Here is a 21741-nt window from a genome sequence, read left to right on the forward strand (position 1 = left end):
TTCTAAACCATTCTTACTATCTACTCCTGCCTTCCTCCCCTTTTGTTCGCTGGTTTGATGCATAAAAGGTTTGCTTCCAAACTATTATTTTACTGTGTACTCGTTGCATAGAAACAAATAAGGTTTACATTTTAAATTCAAACCTTTCATGGTACTTCACATGCAATTTAACAGCAGAATTACAAGGAAGAACTACACAAAAATCACACAGACATTCTTTATACTCATCCATTAAAGCCTATCAAATATCAAAAGCCAAGTCAACCAGTGAATAGTATTCCAAGTACTGCCACTGTTTTCAGTGAACCTCAGACAGGTTTATTACAATGCAGTGTTAAATGTGCCCAGCTGGCTAAGCTACCTCATCTCATGTATTTATTTGTTCACTTACCCTGCCACCTGCAATCTGCTTCGTTTACTTCACCTCTGCAGGATGAAGCATCCTCCTCCTTCTCCTCATTTACACCAGAGGTTCTGCACTCATTCGTCTCCATAGTTTCCATTTTCACATCATGTTCCGTGTTGCATTTGTCACTTGGTTTATCAAACCTCTTCCTATCTTTTTCAGCTGTGCAATTTGACAGTCCTGCAAACAGAAATTAATACCATTAGTGTTCAATACTCCTGCTTTTTTGTGCAAATGAAAGCTCAACTAGCCACAAACAAACCCTGAAGAACTGTGCAGAAAATTTACTTTCATATGGGTGTTACCATTAAACACTCATGAATCATAATACTCCAGATGCCAACTGACAGGGATGAATGGAGCAATGTAACTTGCTCTAAAGTGATTATGTCTTTGCCAGCCTCTGCTTTACAGGTAAATTTTTATATACCAACAACAGGAATACCTCTTCTTTGAAAGTACAACAAATCGAAGTCTGAAGTATTCCCAGGAAATCTACCAGAATAATCAGATACACTTTTGCCTTTCTGACAGCAAATTCATCTCTCAGAATTCAGAAATAACTACAGAATATTCAACAAGTAGATTTCATGTGGGTCTATTTTAGGAAGACAGGGATGTGCTTATTAATAACTTAACCTTTCCATTGATTCTTATGCTATTTCTTCTGGCTACTGTGTAGCACCAGACTCTGGCAACAAAGGAAGATACCTTTTATCTGGTCTAATACTTTGGTCACACCCTAGTCAGCACATTCAAGCAAGAGAAAGGGCTGTTGATTGAAGCATACACAAAATATATAAAGCATGCTGAGGGTTTTTGGTGACTGCTTCTCAGGGGTTAGCAGTAAAAAGGAAAATGCACACAGTGTTTATGGTGGACTTGGACACAACTGAAAAGAAGCAGAGCAATATAACGTATACAAGCCTCTGTGCTACCAGAGGTTCTAGGAGTGGCTCCAGGGAAAAAGCTAACCTTCCACAGCACACTTAAGTGAAACCTGCATCACAGCACACTGTTAAACATGCATAGCCTCAGCTCATACTGTAAAAGAAAAAGACAGTCAAACTCAATTAAACTGTTGCAAGAATGACATCTTTACCGTTGCCATGTTTCATTCCAGCATTGGACTTTGTTGTGCCAGGGTGGAAATGCATCCCTCCAAAAGCTGAGTAACCGTATGAAGGGTAACTGAACCCTAAAGAAAGGAAAAAGATTAAGAATTAACAGAATGACACCCTGAAACAATGAAAATGCAATCTAGAAGAGCACTGAGAGTAAAGAGATGAAATTTTTTCTACACATTTTGTGGTTTATTCCATCCACTTCAAACAAATTTTACAAACTGAAGGTGCACTCTGCCACCCCCCTTCAAAAACCCAAAGAAATTCTAGATGGCTGACTAGTGATTCTCAGTCCCCAAATCCGTAAGACCTCACCCATGTAATATCACTAGTACAATGCATTTAAAACTCAACTGAAACCTCGCAAGTTGTCTCCATGCTTGTAAATCACCGTGATTACAACAGATTTGTATTTGGTGTTACATTGTACGTGTGCTGCTAGCAATGCATGTCATGATTTGAAAACTACTGCTCTACACCCACCCTTCTCTGAAAAAAGGGCTACTTGTAGTTCAGATGGCATTTGCTGATCATTTGCTCATCAGTGCTCTGCTGCAAGAAATCAAAGCATTTCTCTTATATCCTGCATCTCAGATATGCTCAGGTTTCAATAGATAGAGCACAGCAAGAAAATTACTATAAAGAATCTCGAATTTTGTAATAATGCTTTGCAGTAACAGGGTTAATTTGCTAAATTCCTCTAGGAATTACTCCATTATACCAGGTATAAAGATAGGAGAGTCAGATCTCATCTCACTAGAAGTAGATGAATTCCTCATTTCATTTTTATAATCAAAATAATTATCTGCAGGCTCTCAAAGCAGAACCCCTGTCCCTCTTCCCCCCCAAACAGCTGTCTTACCAGAGCCTGCCCCGCTGCCTCCCCCGCCATACATGCCACCTCCTCCTGCGCCGCTGCCTCCGCCGTAGCCATCTGAGAAGTTTGGCATGAGCTTCTGTCGTTTTCTTTGCACTTCTTCTTTATCTGCGTTTCAGGTGAGAAGGAACAGATGGAAAAAGGAGTCATGCTTAGTAGTGGCCATGCACAGAAAAGGATGAGTATTCACAAGTTACTAGTAAAAATTACTAGTTTATAAGGGAAAATGAGGAGTGCTGTAGAAGAATAAACTCACTTCTAGCCCCAAACAGAACAATCTTGTACATAATGGAGCAGTGAGAATCAAGCTATCGCCAAGTTCCCAGCCAGACTGACAGCATCATTCAGGCCCGCATGGCCTCTGCTGTTCTATCAGGTGCCTCATGCCCAGACTGGGAGGGACACGTGCAGAAATGTCCTGGGAGGCTCAGAGCTTCCTTCAACAGCAGCTCCTGTCCAGTGGCCTCCAAATTCTTCAATGTCTAAGTGAAGTCATAAATCAGCACAAGTGCCTTGAACCAAATACTTGCTCAAGAAAATTCATCTTTGGGGAATACAGGCACAGGTTCCTCCACTAAACAAATCCACTTCAGAAACAGACACTTATAAAAAAGGGGTCAGCAAATCACAAGACACTGATCTCCAACAGCTCAGAGCACCTGCAGTGCCCCTTAAACTTTTGTTTAAGGTTAAGGATGGTGAGAAATGTTGAAAAGAACGTTTGCTTGAAATGATTTACTTAAATTAACAGAAAGACCAACAGAATAAAGACAGCTTATTTTCAGGCAGGATATAATACTGTCAAACCATGCGGAGCAGAAGTAGGCAAAAAAAAATAAGAATTTTATCATGTAAGTAAAAAATAATCCTTAGACCTACTGGAAAGCAAAACACAAAGGTTTAGAAGAAGTATCCCAGTGACTGAGAAAGTGAAAATGGCACGACAAAAACTATCTGTACAGGGATACAAAGATTACAAGGTTAAAACCCACTAAAACTGTTAAGAAAAGAACATACAAACCACCTTCAATAAACGATCTATTAGTTTTCAACAAACATACGACAAAAAGAAATTACATGCACAGCCACATCAGTCAGTGCATCAAACTGGACAGCTGACTATATGGAACAGTACACTGAAGAGTAGAAGTGCATTATTTCCAGGCATACATGATCTGTAAGTACATATGCATGCACGCACCAGGCATACTCACACTGACGAGGAGAGAAAACTCTAGAGAGCAATCTAGTCAGAGAAACAAACAAAAAATCCACATACACATGTCTAAGTTCATTTGAACACTTGCAACAGGGGAAAAATACAGACCCTAAATGGTAATTTTATGATAAGATTGTATAGGGCATCCTAAAATGCACATAATGCTGAATTAATTTTACTTGAGAGGTTCATAAAAAAAAGTTTGCTTCACATTTGGCAACTTTGTTCTGCAGTTAGACATTTCATCTCCATAAAACTTGGGCAAGGGATTCCTTAAACCATTACTGATACAAGATCTTCTAGCTACTCTGGAAGATTTTGAAAAGGCATGCTTTCTGCTATTTTGTTATAATAAGTGTAAAATAGATTCAGCTGTACAACTCCCACCTCCCCTCTCCTCAGCTTAGTCCCTTAGCACTGATGCACACATATTTCAGAGTTTGATGGGGTACTGATTTCAGCATGGCTCCAAATGAGGTACTGCAAACTTGCAAGAGTAGGACTTAGCAGCACAAACTGCAGGCAGGTTAACCATTAAGGAGGTAGACTATCAGTGCAACAAAACACTAATTCTGACTGGGACCTCAAGGTATTTCCGTATCTTTAACATTATTAATATTTAAAAACATACTGATGCTGTCTTTCACGTCAAACTCATTTGAAACGTAGAAGAGTTGAATGGGCACAGACTTGCTGGTTAGACTTCTCACTAACAACTCAGGAAGCAGGTCTGATGCCAGCTGTTCTGCCTCAGCTAGCTAACTAACATTTTACCCTAAGGGGTTGAAACAGCACTTTCCCTACTCTTTCAAAAAGGGTCTCGGGTTCATTAGGCAGTATAGGCAATTGGAAAATTCAAAAACATCAGAGAACTTGTGAGGCATGATGGTGAAAGAAGAGAACTGGAAAAAATATACTTTTTCCACCAGATACCAACCAGTCTTCAGTTTAAGGTTTCAACTGAAAGTACTGACAGCAAGATGTCCTCAAATATTATTTTGCAGAAACTCAGAGAAGAGAGTGCCATCTACTGTATGAACAGGCATATAGGAAACTCACCCAGAGTAAGGCTCAGTAGAAAGACACAGATTTACTGCTTACCAGTCCAACAACAACAGAAACCAATAAGCCATAACAGAAGTAACAGTTTTCCTATTAGCTCTGCACAAAACAAGGCGGCAAATATCCTCTTTTATAAAAATAGTAACTACAAAAAATGTTTCACTCAACACATGTCCTATCCTATTAACAGTATTCCTAGGGACCTTGCAGTTTCTGCTTCTGGGATACAAAGTGGGTTTAATGAATTACCTTTGATTTCCGGATAGTAAAGAAAGGGCTTTGGTTCACTTGTTTCCAGATCAGATTTCCGACGCAGTTGTACAAAAACAGAGGCTGGCTTTGTGATGTTGACATCTCGATACTTGGGTGTTTTAAACACAATAGCAAACTGTGAAGGAAACAATGATAAGTGCGTTTGTCACGGACAGTGGTTTTTGGCAACTGCATGTACATTTGTGTTATTTTTGTGGGAGTTGGTTCATTACTAGGGAGTCAAAAATTCTTTGCGAAAGGCTGCTGCCACAACAAACTTCCATTTCAGTTTTCAGCTGTACCTTTGAGTTAGAGTCCTAAAGTCTTTTGTGAAAGACAGAACCGCCAGGAATCGCCTTGCCACGTGTGTTAGTACCACACTGTTTCTCCCCTCATCATTGAGCATCTACTCTGTGGCTTTCTCAGCATCCTCATAGGAGCTGTGAGAGTTTCCTATATATCCTATCCCAATTCGCACTGGTGTATGTTTAATGCAAGTGATCTCTCTCCCGATTTCCTACAGCTACATTCCTACCTTAGATCTTAAAAGAACAGTTAAGATTCTGTTATTATTAGGAAGTAGCCAACAAAAGACAGGGACTGAAGAGGTTAGTATGGGATACAGAGGTTTTCACCTAATTTTCTAATTATACTATAATCCTGGTTTCTTAAGATCAGAAAACCATTAACAAATGGCAAATGCTCTGTTACTTACCTGCCTATGTACATCTGTAGGAGAAAAGTCTCCAAAGCCTTCCCACATACCACCATTCTCATCCTCCTCATAGAAACGTATTTGAATATCATCTGCAAAGAGTGAAAGAAACAATAACTTTGGGATGTTTGCGCATTTGTTTAACCTTTGGCTAAGTTTATTTCAGATAAAAATCAACACGGTTACTTTTTAGCTGGGTGATAATACTACATGAATAATGCATGAATCATCGTTATCCCTGTTATGAAAACAACACAGATAACCCATTTTTGACATCAGTTTTAGATCAGCCTGATTCTAATGACTTCACCGATGTTGCTCTCAGTTTCCTGAGCAGTAAAAGGAGAATTAGGTTCACTACCTCTTCCTATCTAGGGCTAGCAAACATTCCAGAGGAGCTTTATTTGGAACAAGTGTGTAGGGAGGGGAGAACTTGAAGCGTGAACTGTAGAAACCACCCCCTCTCCTCCAGCAGTTTCAGTTCAGAAAACTGTAGCAAAACCCGAAGTGCCACAGTTCAAGTTCCGCTTGCTGCTGGCAGAGCGCCATGCAGAGCTGCGGCTCAGCCAGACGGCAGAGGTGTGAGCGAGCAGCTCGTCAGCAGTGATCCCTCACCCCCCAAACACAGCACAGGCCACGCCATAAATGTGAGACTTGGCTTCTGCTCCTCTAAACAACTTTTATTTCGTTCTCTGTTTGGCTACTAATTTATATGTTTTTAGGAGAGCTTGGGAAATACCACACTCGTATATTCCTTCCCCAGCACCTCTGAGGAGAAGAAATAATAGCAAAACTATTTTCTCGTGGGGTGGCTGAAGCAGGACATGCTTTTGGAGCAGGCAGACTGCTTCCTCTGATCCACCACCTGCTAGTCTCAAGATTGCAAACCACTGCTTCCAGCCCTGCTGTCCTGCATGCTCAAGTTCCTTTAGGCAGGAGGTTTCTGAGAGCAGTGAGGTCAGGGGAAACCCCACTAGGGCTGAGGGGAAACCCCACCTCGGGGCTTCCACTGAGTCAGACTTTTATTTATTTATTTTGTGCACAAGATTTATGTTTCATCTCAGTTCTCCTGAAAGCAGAGGGTATACACACTACTGAAGAAAACAGTTTTTTCAAAGCCCCCAAAGTGCTCTCTCTCTCCTGATAAACTGGTAGAAGAACTTGGCAGGGAAGAGAGGTGGAAGAGGATAGCCTGCATTAATGGAAAGCAGCAACACGATTTTAATAACACTCATTGCAAACAGGTGAGAACTGGGCACTTGCTCTGCCATCCAATCTATACCAGGGAGTTCCAGGTATCACCTACAGCTGAAAAATGCAAAGGGTTTACCCCACTCCTTGTTTATTTTTTTCTTTTTAGTTGAGCCCAAATACTACAACCACATAAACCATTAAGAGCCCAATCCTGACACATTCATAGCCATAAGCAGAGATTACTAAAACAAGTGTGTAAGAAGTATCAGTTTACCCTGAGTAATCTCTACCATTAGCATATAGGTAAAAATGAAGTTATTAGCAGCAGCACTGAAAACGTTCAGTTCCCACTGGTGATTAATAATGAATGCTCATACTTACCCTTTATAGTCAGAAACTTAATAATAAACCAGAAACTTTAGAATAATTCAGAGCAGGTGTGAGATAATGGAATCAAAGATCACCCAGAACCCATTACCCACAAAAAAGAAAAAAAAAAGATCATGGGAAGGGCAGAAATTTGAGAAGAACAAAGTTGATCACATGGTCTCTGGGGAGGCAACATATGCTGAATTTGCTTTGCAAGCTTATTTTTATTCATTTTCTGGACTGTTGGCCTGGATTCCAGAAAGGCTGAGCACTTACACATCCTGCTGCGCTATCAGAAGAGGAGAATAGTAAGGCAGCCCAGCAGTTCTCATGCATTACTCCAGATGAACCCCCGGTGTGCCTTACAATACCCAGGACACTTACCTTTCTGAACCTTGTCACAGAGAAGGTAAATCTCTTCCCCTCCTGTTACGCACCCTGCCGTTCTGTCCATTCTTACAATTTTTAAGTTGGAGGCATTGGGAGCTTCTATTGAAAGGAAAAGATTTTAAAAATGTTTAACTTCGCAACAATTTTAGATTACATAAAGTAAAAATAAAAATACACAAATGCAACACACAGACAAGCCACCAATTCAACCTACTTAAATTTGTTTATGACTTAAAAAGGATGAATCAACAGTTTTTCATCTTACGGGTGAAATCTTGTATGCTCTAAGCTCTGAATGAACTGTTAACTATAAAATAAGGCCCTGGCCATCCCAGCACAATTAGTGTTAGTACAAAAACAGAGCAGTGAACTGCATCCTGCAACTTTATGACAAGAGCGCATTACAGGAGAACATTTTCTTTCCTGTTTTCTTTGCAATGTGACACTGCTGAAAGCTGTTACCTTTAAGTCATTAGGTTAATGCAATATGCAATGCTTGCTCTGCACTGTGGCTTACTTGAAAGCAACCTCAGTCCCTGACCAACATACCAGACTGCGATCAAAAAGCTCACCTCCACAGATCTTAGCAGAGGCAGCAATGGAAACCTATGGGTTCTTGAGATAGAGCTATCATCTGATAATTAAATCATGTGTGATGGACAATTATGTGACAAATTGTGTCCTCTCTGTGGAAAGGACTTGGATGGTTCAAAAAAGGACATTAGGGAAAAATAAAATAAAATCTTTTGGAATCAACAAAAAAGAGTTCACCTTGGGAGCTAAAAATCTAGCAAATGAAAACTATGTAGCAACTTAAACAGCAGAAACATGCATATTTTCCATTTCTATTATTCTCCTCAGTTGGAGTCAAAATTTTGATGGTCAGATTCATAAGGATAGGATAACTTCAATAGTTTTTCTATATGGCTTGATAAACACTCTGTCTCTGTTCATGCTTTGCCCTCCTCTTCCTCTTTGCTTTACCAATGGTGTACTTGGATAGTCATGGGGCCAATATCCATGGGCTACCTCGCTATAGCAATATCTACATATTACTTTTTTATGTACAAAGCTTGCCCCTTATTGAAAAGGTAATTAAAGCCAAAGACACTTACTGCTGTCATATATTGCATCTGATATAACAGGATCAAGTCTCCGTGTGAAACTGCCATTGCTGTCGGGGAGAAAGGCTGTAAACATAAGACGCACCACACTGAGATCCATTTCTTTAGTCTGCTGTACTGCTGCCTGACGAATAATTTCTCGTTCTCGTTCTGGAACCAACAAATAGTACACACGAATTAACACAAAGGGTGGGGGACTGTGCATTTTCCAAACATTACTATCAAAAAACACCAATAGCAAGGAAACATTTTCATTTAGTATCTATCGGCTTCTATCTTTTTATTTGAAGAGAAGGAGCTGTTCACAATATACTGTATTCATCTTGCAAATTTGTGAGTAAGATATTATTTAAGATAAGGTATATAATTAAGAGACATACAGAAAATGACTATTTTCTGCTCTCAATTTAAAAAGGTTGTGACAAGGACAGAGGCTGCCCCTAAGGACATTTGAATGCCAGTATTGAAGTGATAAAGAGTAGGCCGGACCCTTTATATGTTTCCTGAAAGCGATGTAGACCACAGGTTTTACAGGGAACACAGCTGAACTGAACAGGTATTCTCAAAGAAAGTCTCCATGGTTACTTAAGGATATTCTGTGTCCAGTTCTGGGCTCCCCGGTACAAAAAAGACAGGGATCTCCTGGAAATAGTCCAGTGGAGGGCCACACAGATGATATGGGGCCTGGAGCATCTTCCCTATGAGGAAAGGCTGAGAGACCTGAGTCTGTTCAGCCTGAAGAAAAGAAGACTGAGAGGAGATCTCATCAATGTTTATAAATACCTGAAGTGTGGGAGACAGAGGGATTTGGCCAACCTCTTTTCAGTGGTTTGTGTGGAAAGGACAAGGGGTAATGGCCACAAGATAGAGCCCAGGAAGTTCTGCACCAACATGTGAAAGAATTTCTTCACGGTGAGGGTAATAGAGCACTGGGACAGGCTGCCCAGGGAGGTTGTGGAGTCTCCTTCTCTGGAGATATTCAAGGCCCGTCTGGACACCTACCTGGGCAGCCTGCTCTAGGGACCCTGCTTTGGCAGGGAGGTTGGACCCAATGATCTTTTGAGGTCCCTTCCAACCCCTACAATTCTGTGATATCATGTCTCACAGCAATAGCACAAAATGACTCTAGTTATAAGCTTACTAAACAGGATTAGAGTAATGAAATATAGGTGTCGAGGAGGGTACAGGCAGCTATGGAAGAAATTTGTTCCTTACTCATGTACATGTTAACAGCAAAAACTTTCAGATTTCCTAAAACACAGCAACAATACACAACAAGCACATAGCCATAGGTTGTTTTCCTACCGAGGACCTTTTTCTGGCTAAGAATCTGCATTTTTAGAAGCTAAGTCTGTTTTTTAATAAAAGACCTATTAAAACCAGGCCACCCTTTCCACATACCAGTTAGCTGTCTCTCTCCACATCCTTCTGCCTGCAGATGGCCAAGTTCAGGATGCACCAAGAGTCCTGGGTTGTATCCTTTTTTGCAAGCATCTATCATGCGTGTTTCCAGAGTTTCAAACACCTTCTTCTTCGTGACATGAAGTATTCCAAGGTTTGCAAACCTGACAAATTTTGATTGAGAGAAATATTTTCTTAATGTCTTACGCCAAACCTGCAGCAGGCAGTTTCTCTTACCAGAGGAAGCTGCTCCGCTGAACTCCAGCATGAAAATTTCAGCCAACCTTAAAAAGCATGTAAAACGTGTGCCATCATATGGCAACGATCGTATGGCTGCACAGGATTTTCCCATGGCAAGAGGTAATCTATTAGTTTTCAGACTTACACTGTGGAAGCAACTAAGAAACCTTTGAAAAGCTGCTCGTCACACTTTGTTTGCTCTGTCATTAATATGTAATTTTATGGCTGTTATGCAAAGCACGCAATTGATCAGAAGTTTGGTCAGTTCAAACTGACTTAGAGAGCAAGCTAAAAACAGCGTAAATTTTCCAAAGAAAATATTTTAGGCTGGGCTCTGGGCTTTCAGCGAGACACTTCAGGTATCTCTGAATGAAAATTTCCATAATACAAAATATGCTTTTGTAAAAATCTCCTGGCACATTCAAAAATCAATTAGATCTGGAAGTATGAAAACAATACAATAACTCAATTTTCATACAGGTCAACTGAGGATACGAAAGCTGTTTCTAAACATCTGATGAAAAACAAGACAAGTTAGGAAATGAGCCAAACTTTTCAAGATGAAAAGGAGCATTTCAAATAAAGCTATTTAAATTGCTGTGCTTGGTAAAGTTAGTGCACTGGGCTTGGACATCAAAAGTTACAGTTTAAAAGAATCTCTCTCTCCCAACCTCCTCAGCTTTTTAAACTTCTTCTTCTTCACCAACAAAGACATTCTTGAGATCACAGAACTAAAACTTACAGCCAGCATGAAACCTGATCTAAGCCTGAAAACGTAGACGGGAGCCTGAGTTCCATTTACTGATATAAACAATTACTCTTTTAAATTAAACAAGAACAGACCAACTACAATTTCACTATAATCTTGCTGCTTCAAACTTAAAAAGTTTGACTCATTTAGTATTTTCATGTTTATACCTGTCTTGCATTAATTTCAAATTTACTAACTTCATTTTCTTAATGCTTTTCTCTTCACTATATTCCTATTGGTGTATTTCAGTGATGGTAAAATATTGATCAAAAAGGTAACGAAAACTTCTGTTCAGTAACGTTACAGTCCGGTCTTTCTGAACAAACTACTTATATTTTAAAGAATGAGCTTGCAGTACAAATTTGGATTGCACATCGAAATACCAAAATTCTACAAATTCTAACCGAAAATTATTTGCTCTAATCTATTTGGCCTGCCTAGGCCATATTCTAAAGAGGTAAACAGAACCCTAGTCTATTTTTCTGTTTAACATACAAAGCACACATTAGAGCATGAAGACTAGTGCTCCACTTAGCTGCTTATAAGTAGAGATTTTGCACTGCTTCTTATAGTGTTTCTAATTGATTCTCTTTACCTTAGTTTAGTGTTACAAATATATTTGACAGACTTACCCCACAACCATATCTTTAGGTCCTGCGTTAACTGTGCATACTCCATCTTCACAAAATTTACCCACCAAGCTGTGAGCATGCAAGTGGACGTATTTCCCATTAGTAACTAACTGGACAATTACTTTTGCAGGTCCAACATAATTGCAAATCTGTAAATAAAGATAAAATTGTTATTATTTTTTTAAAGATGGAACAAGCAATGATTCCAGTTGAGTATTTTCTGTCAGCTAAGTACAATCAAGCTTACATAGGAGAAATGTGAATGTGTCTTCTCATGAATCCTAAGTGACAAAATAACAGCAACAGATCATCACAAAGTCAACACTTTTTTTGTAATTCAAGTTAACATACAAATGGCAGACGTAGTGACAAAAAAGCTAAGAAATAAAATGAATGTAAGGGAGAGCGACCTGTTTCCCAAATCATGAACACCAGTTTTACATTCCAGCCAGTTATGCTGCATTGCTCTCCTTAAGCTTCAATTAGTACATCAAATTCACAATAGACATTGTTAGTCAGTTATGATAAACTGAGTGCCTTAGGAGGCACTCTGGAGGACTGTGAAGCTTTTTTTCCTTCATTATAGTTTCTAATCATCATACATTTTTAATAGCTTTTAAAATTGCGATGTCAAGTAATGCTTCAAAAAACCCCCTAAAATTACTAACAATATATCATTTTGGTAAGTTAGTTGCTTTACATATATTATTCAAACGTGATTTTCTTTCCTCATAAGTAATACTCTTCAACTCGGTTATCGGTTATGCATCGTTTTCAAATTATGCCAAATATAAAATTATCTCACTTTAAAAAAGCAAACATTACCTTCCCTTCCAATTCACTTAATTAACCCTTTTATCAATGTTGTTTTTTTCCCTCCTCCTCTAATTTTTCTTCTAATGTGCCCAAGGCAAAGTTCTTTGTATTACAGCAGCTTATAGATCTAATCAACCAAGGAATTAAAGGATCACGATAAACATTAAAGTGATGAATCGGTGATGAACCGAATACTTAAGGTTATATTGTTGATAAAACGCTGATAACCGGGGATTGCCACGATTTCACCACATTACTAAGTCCTGCCACCTTCCTTCACTCCGTTTAACCCCTCTCTTGAACCCCTTCCATCACAGTTGAAACACTCTGCGTATGTACGTGTGCCTTCACCATCTTCCTATTCGCTGCTAAAAGCAAAAAAAACCACACCAGCCAAACTATGAAAAAGGTGTTCCAGGAGGAACAGGTGTGCAAAAGTATTCTCATTACTCACTGCCTGCAAGGTAACTGTATAGTACTGTATTAACGTGGATTTTGCAAATGTCGCTTTCTGAAATACAAAGCACAGGGTACTCATGCTTTCTCCTGTTCCCAAATTGTAATCCCTCCTGGACTGAAACTGCACAAAGACACTGAATAATCACTCCTTCACCAGTTCCCCATTTATCAGCAGTGAGAAAATGCAAGGATCCCTGTGCAACTTTCACAAAGCGACCTAAAAATAAAAATTATGTTATGTCCCACATATCACCTTCATTATTACAATTAAGGCTGAGAGAGGGGCTTTTTAAAAAATATTGTCTTTTCTTCCCTCACTAAACAAGCCTCTCCCTGCTATAAAGTTCCCAGCACATCTATAGTGTTATATTCATTATGAGTAACACATATGTCCTCGTATCACATCAGAAAAGTTCAAGACAATCCTTCATCAGCTGTAGAAACCACAGTGAAACTGTAGGTAGGACTGCTGCACGTCAAGGACTTTCCAGCCTCTGAAAGCAGAACATATAACTGCAGTGGTAACCAGATTGCAATCTCCCCCTGTTACTCAGCTCAGCATGATCTTTGTAGTCTCTCTCAGGGGAAAAACAAAAGAGTTCTTAAAACGTAATACCTTATATAGGTCATTAGACAAGAAAGGACTATTTTCGTCATCTAGTCTGACATCCTATGCTGCAGAGGCTATAGGATGCCCTTGAATTCTTTCCTACCTGTATGTCTTACAGACAGTATTACCTACTTGATTTTGAGGTATCCAGATTATCTCAGTGGCCAGCAAAATAGTCCCATTGGTTAACCAGCCTTATATAACATAAACTAAGCCTGAAATCATTTTTGGGTCCTTGAATCATTGATACCACAACTTCAGAATAACCTTTTTTTTTCTTCTGCTATTAAGATATACAAATAACTATCACCTTTTCCTTCATGTAAAGGCGTTAGAAGGTAGAGAGTATATTACAGTGATGAATACCTATACAGGAACCCAAGGATTATGGTGTTGACAGGAAAACACATACACAATATGGGGAGACCACGTTTGGGTGCTGTATCCCTCGAAATCAGACCTGTGATCTGAAATACTAGCTACTGAACACCAAATTAAAGATTGGGAAAAAAAAAGAAAATAAGGAGTTCCTGGGAAGAGCATAGCTGTAATACTTGATTACATCCTGTACTGAAGCAGCATTCAATTGATCTAATCTGATAAAGTTAAAATGCTGCAGGCTCACATTTATCTGCTGTTCCTGTTTGAGAGAGATTTGTCTGAGAGATTAAGAGGACCCTGTGAACTTGAAATTGAGTCAATTTCAAAACAAGAGTTGAAAGATTTTTCATTTTTTTCACATCTTCCTGAGATCCAGACCCCAACCAGTTTTTTATACTTTCTAAAACTTAAAAAAAAGACTTGTAGAAAAACATTTTTCTACTTGAAAGATGTTTTTTTGAGTTACTCATACAAGCAAGAAGTGAAACCAAGCAGTTAACTAAAGAAAGCAAATGATGGAAAGGACCATGTCAAACATACAAAACCAGCAATGATAAAAATATCTATTTCTCTTTCTAATCACTTCGTTATAGCAGCTACATCCCCAATCCTGCCTGACCTTTTGAGTATGACCAGTGCTGCCTTAAATACTCACATACAAAAAGTGTTCCACAGATGAGGCATCACTCACTCTTCATAAATGCCACGTTTTCAGAGAACACCATTACTTTTTTTTTTTTTTTTTTCCAGTTGCCAGTTTAAGACATTTCGTGCTTGGTAGGAACTATTTAGGCAACTGAATACTTACGTAGATCTTTAGGCCACCTAAGAACAAGCAATGTGAAGTAACTTAAATCGATGGGAGTTGTAGATCTTTTGATCCTCTGAATCTGAGGTCACTCTTACACCAAAAATACGGACTTTGGTGCACCGCCTTAGGAGCCCAAGTACAGGGCCCCAGTACTCCATGTTCAGCCAAACCAGCCATGGCAGTAAAAAGCACAAATCTCACTGAAATTAACTTCAGTTGAATTGGTTCAGTGCAGGTTTTTAAGAGGCATTAAAGATTTATAACAAAAAATCTGCTCGTTTTTGACTAGTGATTATTTCTTTTCTTGGCCGTTGAATGACTTAATCTTTAACCCATAATCCGTGATCTATCACTCCACAACTTAATTCCTATAGGGAAAAAAAAAACAACACAAGTATGTTGCTCCTCTCTTCAACAAGAAAGTTCATTAACTAAATAACTTGCCTAATTTTCCAGATTTTCCTCCTGAACTTGAAGTAGGTGCTGAAATCCCCCTGATTTCAATAAGAAAGCTTATCTCCAAATTGAGGTATAATTTAGGATATAGCCCAAGGACATGTCTGGATGGCCAATGCTCCTGTTTGGGCGCCTGGGTTCGGGACTACCTAACTGGTACTCGGCTTTGATTCACAAGCCGAACTGCACTATGTCCAGACTCATCAGCCGAAAGACAGTGCTCATTAGCTTGGGCACATCTCTGAGCAAAAGTGGTTACCCAGCCTCTGGGCTGGAACTCATTTACATCCAGCTCACAGAATAGGCAACGTGAATTTGTTTGCAGCCACCCATGTCGATTTGCCCCCAAGGAGATGAAAACTCAGGACATTTCCCTCACACCGCTATTTTCAGCAAATTATTTTCACACCCAAAACTGGATCAAGCACTTCAGTGTCAAACATGAATACGCTAACATCAGTATGCAAGATCAGGACATACATAGTCAATGTGTAAAAAGGTGAGTAGAAATCTTCTATGGAAGTTTTCTGGCAGTTTTCCAAATGCATAAAAACAAGCAACTTATTCAGTGAGCTGGTGATAATATCAGATAATCCAGTTTTGTTCTTTTGGTGGTTCTTTTTTTTTTTTTTTTTTTTTTTTTGTTGTTGTTGTTCTAAAACTCTTTAGAGAGCTTTGGGAGAGCAAATCTGTTGTTGTTTGGTTGTTTGGATATAGAGTAACTATATCCAACTACAGAAATACAACTGTTTTTTACCTGGACAACAAGCAAATTATGAGGAAACAGCTCAAAAGCGTTAATTTCAGCTGTTCTAGATGGTATTTGAGATAGACTCAATTTTCTAGTGTTACTTTCATCAAGCAGATGGAAATGAAATCTAAAACGGAGAATTTTAGGTAGCTTGCCATGAAATCTTCCTTCATTATAGTGTGTTCAATATCTGCAGCTCCTCTGCAAAGTTACATAAAATCCACTACATCCTCTAAAAACACAACATGTTTTGTACATAACATTAAGATTACTATTAGCAAAGATGGCAGTAAACAAAGGAATACAAAGCCCTAAAGTATGAAGTTGAATGAATCCTATCTTTGATATTACAGGAAAAATACTACTGGTAAGTGGACTCCATTTGCTCTGACTGTGCTACTGTGCTGTTAAAACAAGAGTTTTTAAACCAATACCAAGTTGCCAGCCAGTACAGATTTGTCTTGAGTGCAAAGACTCGCTGGCACGGTAGAACTGCTGCACTAACTCCTGGTGTATACCATCTCCTAATACGCTCTACAGGAGGTAGTTAAATACGTAATTAACTACCAAAACATCTTGCTTAGAGACATGGCAAAGTCTTCAGCACTTGAAATGAAAGATGCATCTTTATGCTTTCCAGCTCAGCTGGAAGTTAGGGAGTAGGTGCAGGAAAAAAAAAGGGTGAGGTTCAATAGTCCACATTATGCAAGAAGTCATATCAGATACATGTTTTTCTTTAGGCTTTTAACCCATAATACTAACAAAAGCGGGTAGGGAGACTGCAGTGCTTTTTAGTGCACTGAAGACGTGTATTTTCAGAACATCCTATGGTGGCTACTGGTAAATTGCATCAGTTTTCTGTGCAGAGTTAGCCAAGCATAAGAGAGATCCTGGTGCGAGCTGCACTGACCATCTACCCCATGGCCAAGGTTTAAAGATCTGTCACAAAGCCTCCTTTTTACAGAACAGCCAATGCTCACACTACTGCCCTTTTGCATCACCATGATCAACAAATGGAGGTTTACGGTGAAAGCCTTGGCATAACTGTAAAAATAAAATAAAATACAGTAATCTTCAACTGTGCTTGCTTCATTTACAACAAGGTGAGCACCCTTTGACAAAACACAGGAGAGACTTACAGGAAAAGGTGTGAAACGGTTCTGTCTTTACTGGCACCACTTGAATCGAGAACAAGCACTAACAAGCAATGGCCTTGAGGAATTTACTTGTTGTGTTCCTTTGCCAGCCTCTCCCAGCAGGTGTTGCCATGTGGGGATTTGTACTAGAAAAAAACCAGATGCTCACAGTAGGACGAGAGGAAGGGAGGGGAAGGGACACGTGCGTGTTGGGGGAGCTTTAGATGAAATTAAAATCTGATGATCAATGAAACCAGGTTTGATGGAAAGCCAAAGAACATTTGCTTTCTAGTTTTTCCACGGAGAAATTCCATTCCCTATAGAACTTCTCATTGCTTATCTCGTTGTGCTATTTTGTGTCCCATCACACCTTTGGGAAATACAATAACATAACAAATATCATCAATAGCAACTGATAATTATTTGTATTAAGCATCAATACAGATGAAATTGGAATCCAAAGATCTTGCTCAACTGAGGTACATTCCTTTTATTTGAACATACCAGTAAAATTGTATTCAATGGTTCATCATTATCGTCACAATAGGAAAGGGAAAAGCAAGTAGATTCTTTGCCTGGGCTGGTAATTTTTCATAACAGTTTTGCAAGGCCACATGAAATCAGCTTTTTCAGCCTCTTCTCAATTTGCCAGACTAACACCCCCTAGGCTAACTCAGCCAATGCTGATTATTTTCCGTTGAGTCATGCTCATACTAATTCATTATGGACAAGCAACTGTTCCAAACTCCACTCTTTCTCAAGAACTGCAAAAGAACTACACACATACAACGAGGAAAGCTAACGAACGGCACACTCCAAGGCCTAGTCCAGATGCTAACTCCTTGCCACCCTTCCATTCCCTTCTCTCCCTGTAACGGAGTAAAATACAACACCAGAATTAAAAAATATTAACCCTGTTCCTCACGAGACAATCTCTAGCACAGTAAGTTCATCAAAGACATAACACAGGGACAAGACTGAGAGCTCATTAAGTTCCAAAAAATGCAGAAAACACAGTGCATCTTTTCCCCACTTCTGTGCAGAAAGAATTTGCTGCAAGAACCTTAGGCAAAGAAAGTTCATCCTAGAATGATTAATCATCACTGTTATCATCTTCATTTTGTGCTAGCACAGAATGTTTCTTTGATTAACATGCTTGAATTTTTCCTGGAATAAAAGAGATTCAGTGAACTCCTGAACATAATGCTGCTCCTGTTAAAATGACAAGATTTCTGTTGATTTTAATGTAATCTGGATGAAGTCCTTAAGAACTTAAGAACTCGATACCCTAGAGTAAGGAGTAACATGAATAGAAAAAGAATAAAAACTTGCTAAATAGCATTTTAGACTGAACTGGAATAAGTGACTGGACTCTAGCATTATGCTGGAAGTGGTGTAACTGACCAGCTTAGGCCTTACATTATACTAAAACTGCACCTTTCAGAAGAGCTCCATTGGTCTGCACAAGAACAGTGAGGTGGTAAATGTAGGAAAGCTTACTGCTTAACTACTAGCAAGTAAGTATGGTGCCAAAGTATCTCCACAAATCTGAAAACTACTTGCTTTTTAAAATCAATTTCACTCTTAAAGTGGGAATTGAAGTGCAGGCAGTCAGAGAAATGTCATACAAAAGTGTGTTGATTTGCAGTAAGGTCCTACATGCACTTGCATTCAGCTCGCAAAATGTTAAAGTTTTATGTTCTTACTTTGACTTGAGGGAATGATTTTTTGTTCTTTTCACTGGAAGCACCAGGAAGTCCACCATGTGAAGGCCCTTCGCATACGTATCGGAATCGAAAACCCCTCTGTGGAAATAAAGGAAAAGAAACTTGAAAGCTCTTTAAAAACAAAACTGAAAAAAGACAGCACATGCACATGTGCATGAATACACACACACACAACTTGCCCACAAACAGTAGTTACAGCTGCTAGTCCCTGAAATGTTGTCTGAGCAATGGTTGACAAAGCACCACTGAATTGTAGCTCCAGAGAAATTGTCCTATTCTCACTCTTACACATTATCAACAACCAGATATTCTTTCAGCAAGTGAAGATATTTTGAGGCAAAGATCTATTTACACTCTCAAAACAAGATAAAAATTAAAAGACAGAGGTTGTAAGAACAGTTACTCTTTCTCCCACAATAGCTGCTAGGTAGAGAGGGTTGCCATCAATCAGGGAAGTACACAACATCATAGAAAAAAGAGCATGGATGAAACAGAAATCCTTCTTTCTTGTAGGAAAAGCATGGGAAAGCTGTATCCCTGAGAAGAGTCCTGAGGCAGCACAAAAGCTTCAGGGGACACTGAATGATCAAGTAGCAACCGCTCTAGAGTACAAACGTCCTTTGTCATTACAGGAAATTATATTCCCTTTGCTTTACTAAGTAATCTACACTGTACAGAAGATGCACATCTTAAGCAAATGTATTTGGTAACTCTACTTTGCTATGCTGTTTTATATGGCCCCCACCTTTGAATACTTTCAGACCTACTCCACAGTCCTGCAATTTCTGGCAAAGTCCCTGTCTTATACAGGCCTCCTGATGTGCCTGCGCAAACAGCACCAGGTGTGTTGCATCCTTCAAGGATCATTCAGCCTCTAATAGTAGGCAGCTCTGAATTTGAAGTCTGTATTAGCTGACAGTGAACATGTCTCAAAAAATTACTCTGTAATCATTAGCTTCAACATCTATCTCACTAAACAAAGCCTTTTCAGATTAAGAACATATCTCCCAAGCAAACAGAAAGATCTGTCTATTGTTCAGATGCTGATCAGATGGTGTAATTAATCCTAAATCACGTATTTGCCCTCCTATGGTGGCCAAGTGACCAAGTGTATTGCAAGTGAAGTGCCCAACTATGATGAGCTTGAACTCAAGTTGTCCAGAGGGAAAAGCAACTTCCACAGTCATGATGCCAGGGACAACCCAGTCTCTCTTCACCTCTTATGCGTTAGGCCCAACAGGTCCAGCAGACATCTGAGTGGCTTTCCCCAGTCTATATTGCCCTTCCTATGGTAGCTGTTTTCACACATACAGTCCTACTCTCCCCCATTGTCTCTTTGCTCCTAAAATGAACACAAGCACAGCACACTGCCTATGGATCACCCTCATTACCCTGTCATAAATCATCACTCAGCTTGCCACATGCTATTCCACTAAAGAGCAGCTTGTGGAGATGTCACGTATGGAAAAGGGTGCTTTCTCTTTCGGTACTACACACTATAGGCTCTGCCATGCAAAGACGTGGCCTAATTTGGGATAATCTCAAACAAGAAAGAGGCAGCATATTCTTCCAAGAGTTCACAGTACATTGCTGTTTCACCTAAGACACTTAAGTGTCGCCTGTTCCCATGCGGATGCTCAAGTATAAAAATGTCCTGAGCGTGTGCCTGAAATAGATGTTCTCTACAGTCCCCTAGAAGAGTGACTGGATTGTGACATGCGTTTGCAGAAGGCCAAGCAGAGGACAGAATGGCTTCTAGACAACCATCTACTTAACAGCTGCATAATGTAGGATTTTATGCAACTACGTGGGAGAGGCAAAAAAAGGGACTTCTTACTGTAACAGCTTAAGGAGGAATACTTGTAATTGCTGATGACACCAGTCAGAAACACTCCGTACTTCAGCTGCATGAATAATAACCAGTGCATTAGGGTGAAACTGACACTATCAGAGCAGCGTAAGTGAGCATTCACTACTGAGTCACCAAAAAAAGTTACTTTCAAGTATTTATCTTCATTTGTCTTGGGTTATTCAGAACAGCCAACTGTGATAAAAGGAATCCCAAAGGACAACAGGATTTCTTCATGATGACAGAACACAAGTCAAAACTTCCTGTAACTTCTGGGAATGGAATGAAATGTTTGGATTTTTTTTTCTTTCACATCTTTCAAGAAACATGAAACAAATTATAAAAAACTCCCATGATTGGTCTATGAATTTATGTTTCAAAATACTGGGGTACTACAACACTCATTTCTAAGATGACAAGTCTATATTTAGCAAGACATTTTTTAAAACCTTCATTTTTTTTTGGTCTTATGACACTTCCAAAGAGACACAGAGATGAAGACAGAACAAAACAGGAAACGATTTAACTACAAAAGTGAGAGGAAAAACTGCTCATGGTTAAATGCCATATTTGTTATTAAGTTTAACCTCTTCAACCCTTCTCTCTCATCTTAAGTCACAGCTTTATTCAAAGCTGAACATAGTGACATAGCTATCTTAAAGATTTTCAAAATGTAGTGTTCTTACCTGTTTTGGCTGCTCAATGATTTGAAGATAGGGTCCGTCTGCTAACATAAAAGAAAGAAGAAATGTCATAATGCAAATTATATTTTTATTACAATGAAACATAAGTTACAGGGATAAAATGGATATCCTTGAACATCTTGAAATTTTTTGAAAGCACCTAAGCATCTTCAGAACTTAAGTAAAATTCTAATAACTAATTTATCAGTTGGGAGTCTACCACTTGTAACCTTTACCAAGACCACTGGAGTAAGAAAGGATTGATTAAATACCAAAAGCTACTTTTAGCTCAGAGGACCTAAAGGA

The 21741-nt window shown here is 39.2% G+C and overlaps 1 protein-coding gene across 2 annotated transcripts in view; it reads right to left on the minus strand.

Annotated features, from left to right (window-relative positions):
* NFKB1 (nuclear factor kappa B subunit 1) overlaps positions 1-21741 on the minus strand; it is a 56236-nt gene that overhangs the window by 12989 nt on the left and 21506 nt on the right. The window contains exons 4-14 of one of the 2 annotated variants that reach the window (XM_072036960.1): positions 21439-21479; positions 18883-18981; positions 11757-11905; positions 10134-10297; positions 8724-8882; positions 7603-7707; positions 5656-5747; positions 4938-5076; positions 2393-2515; positions 1509-1604; positions 392-586 (exon numbers count right to left, since the gene is read on the minus strand). In XM_072036960.1, coding sequence (XP_071893061.1) covers positions 392-586; positions 1509-1604; positions 2393-2515; positions 4938-5076; positions 5656-5747; positions 7603-7707; positions 8724-8882; positions 10134-10297; positions 11757-11905; positions 18883-18981; positions 21439-21479 — 1362 coding nt within the window. The remainder of the gene's footprint in view (positions 1-391; positions 587-1508; positions 1605-2392; positions 2516-4937; positions 5077-5655; positions 5748-7602; positions 7708-8723; positions 8883-10133; positions 10298-11756; positions 11906-18882; positions 18982-21438; positions 21480-21741) is intronic. The other variant, XM_072036961.1, reaches the window with a different exon arrangement.

This window comes from Anas platyrhynchos, chromosome 4, assembly GCF_047663525.1.
Source record: "Anas platyrhynchos isolate ZD024472 breed Pekin duck chromosome 4, IASCAAS_PekinDuck_T2T, whole genome shotgun sequence".
NCBI classification, from domain to species: Eukaryota; Metazoa; Chordata; class Aves; order Anseriformes; family Anatidae; genus Anas; species Anas platyrhynchos.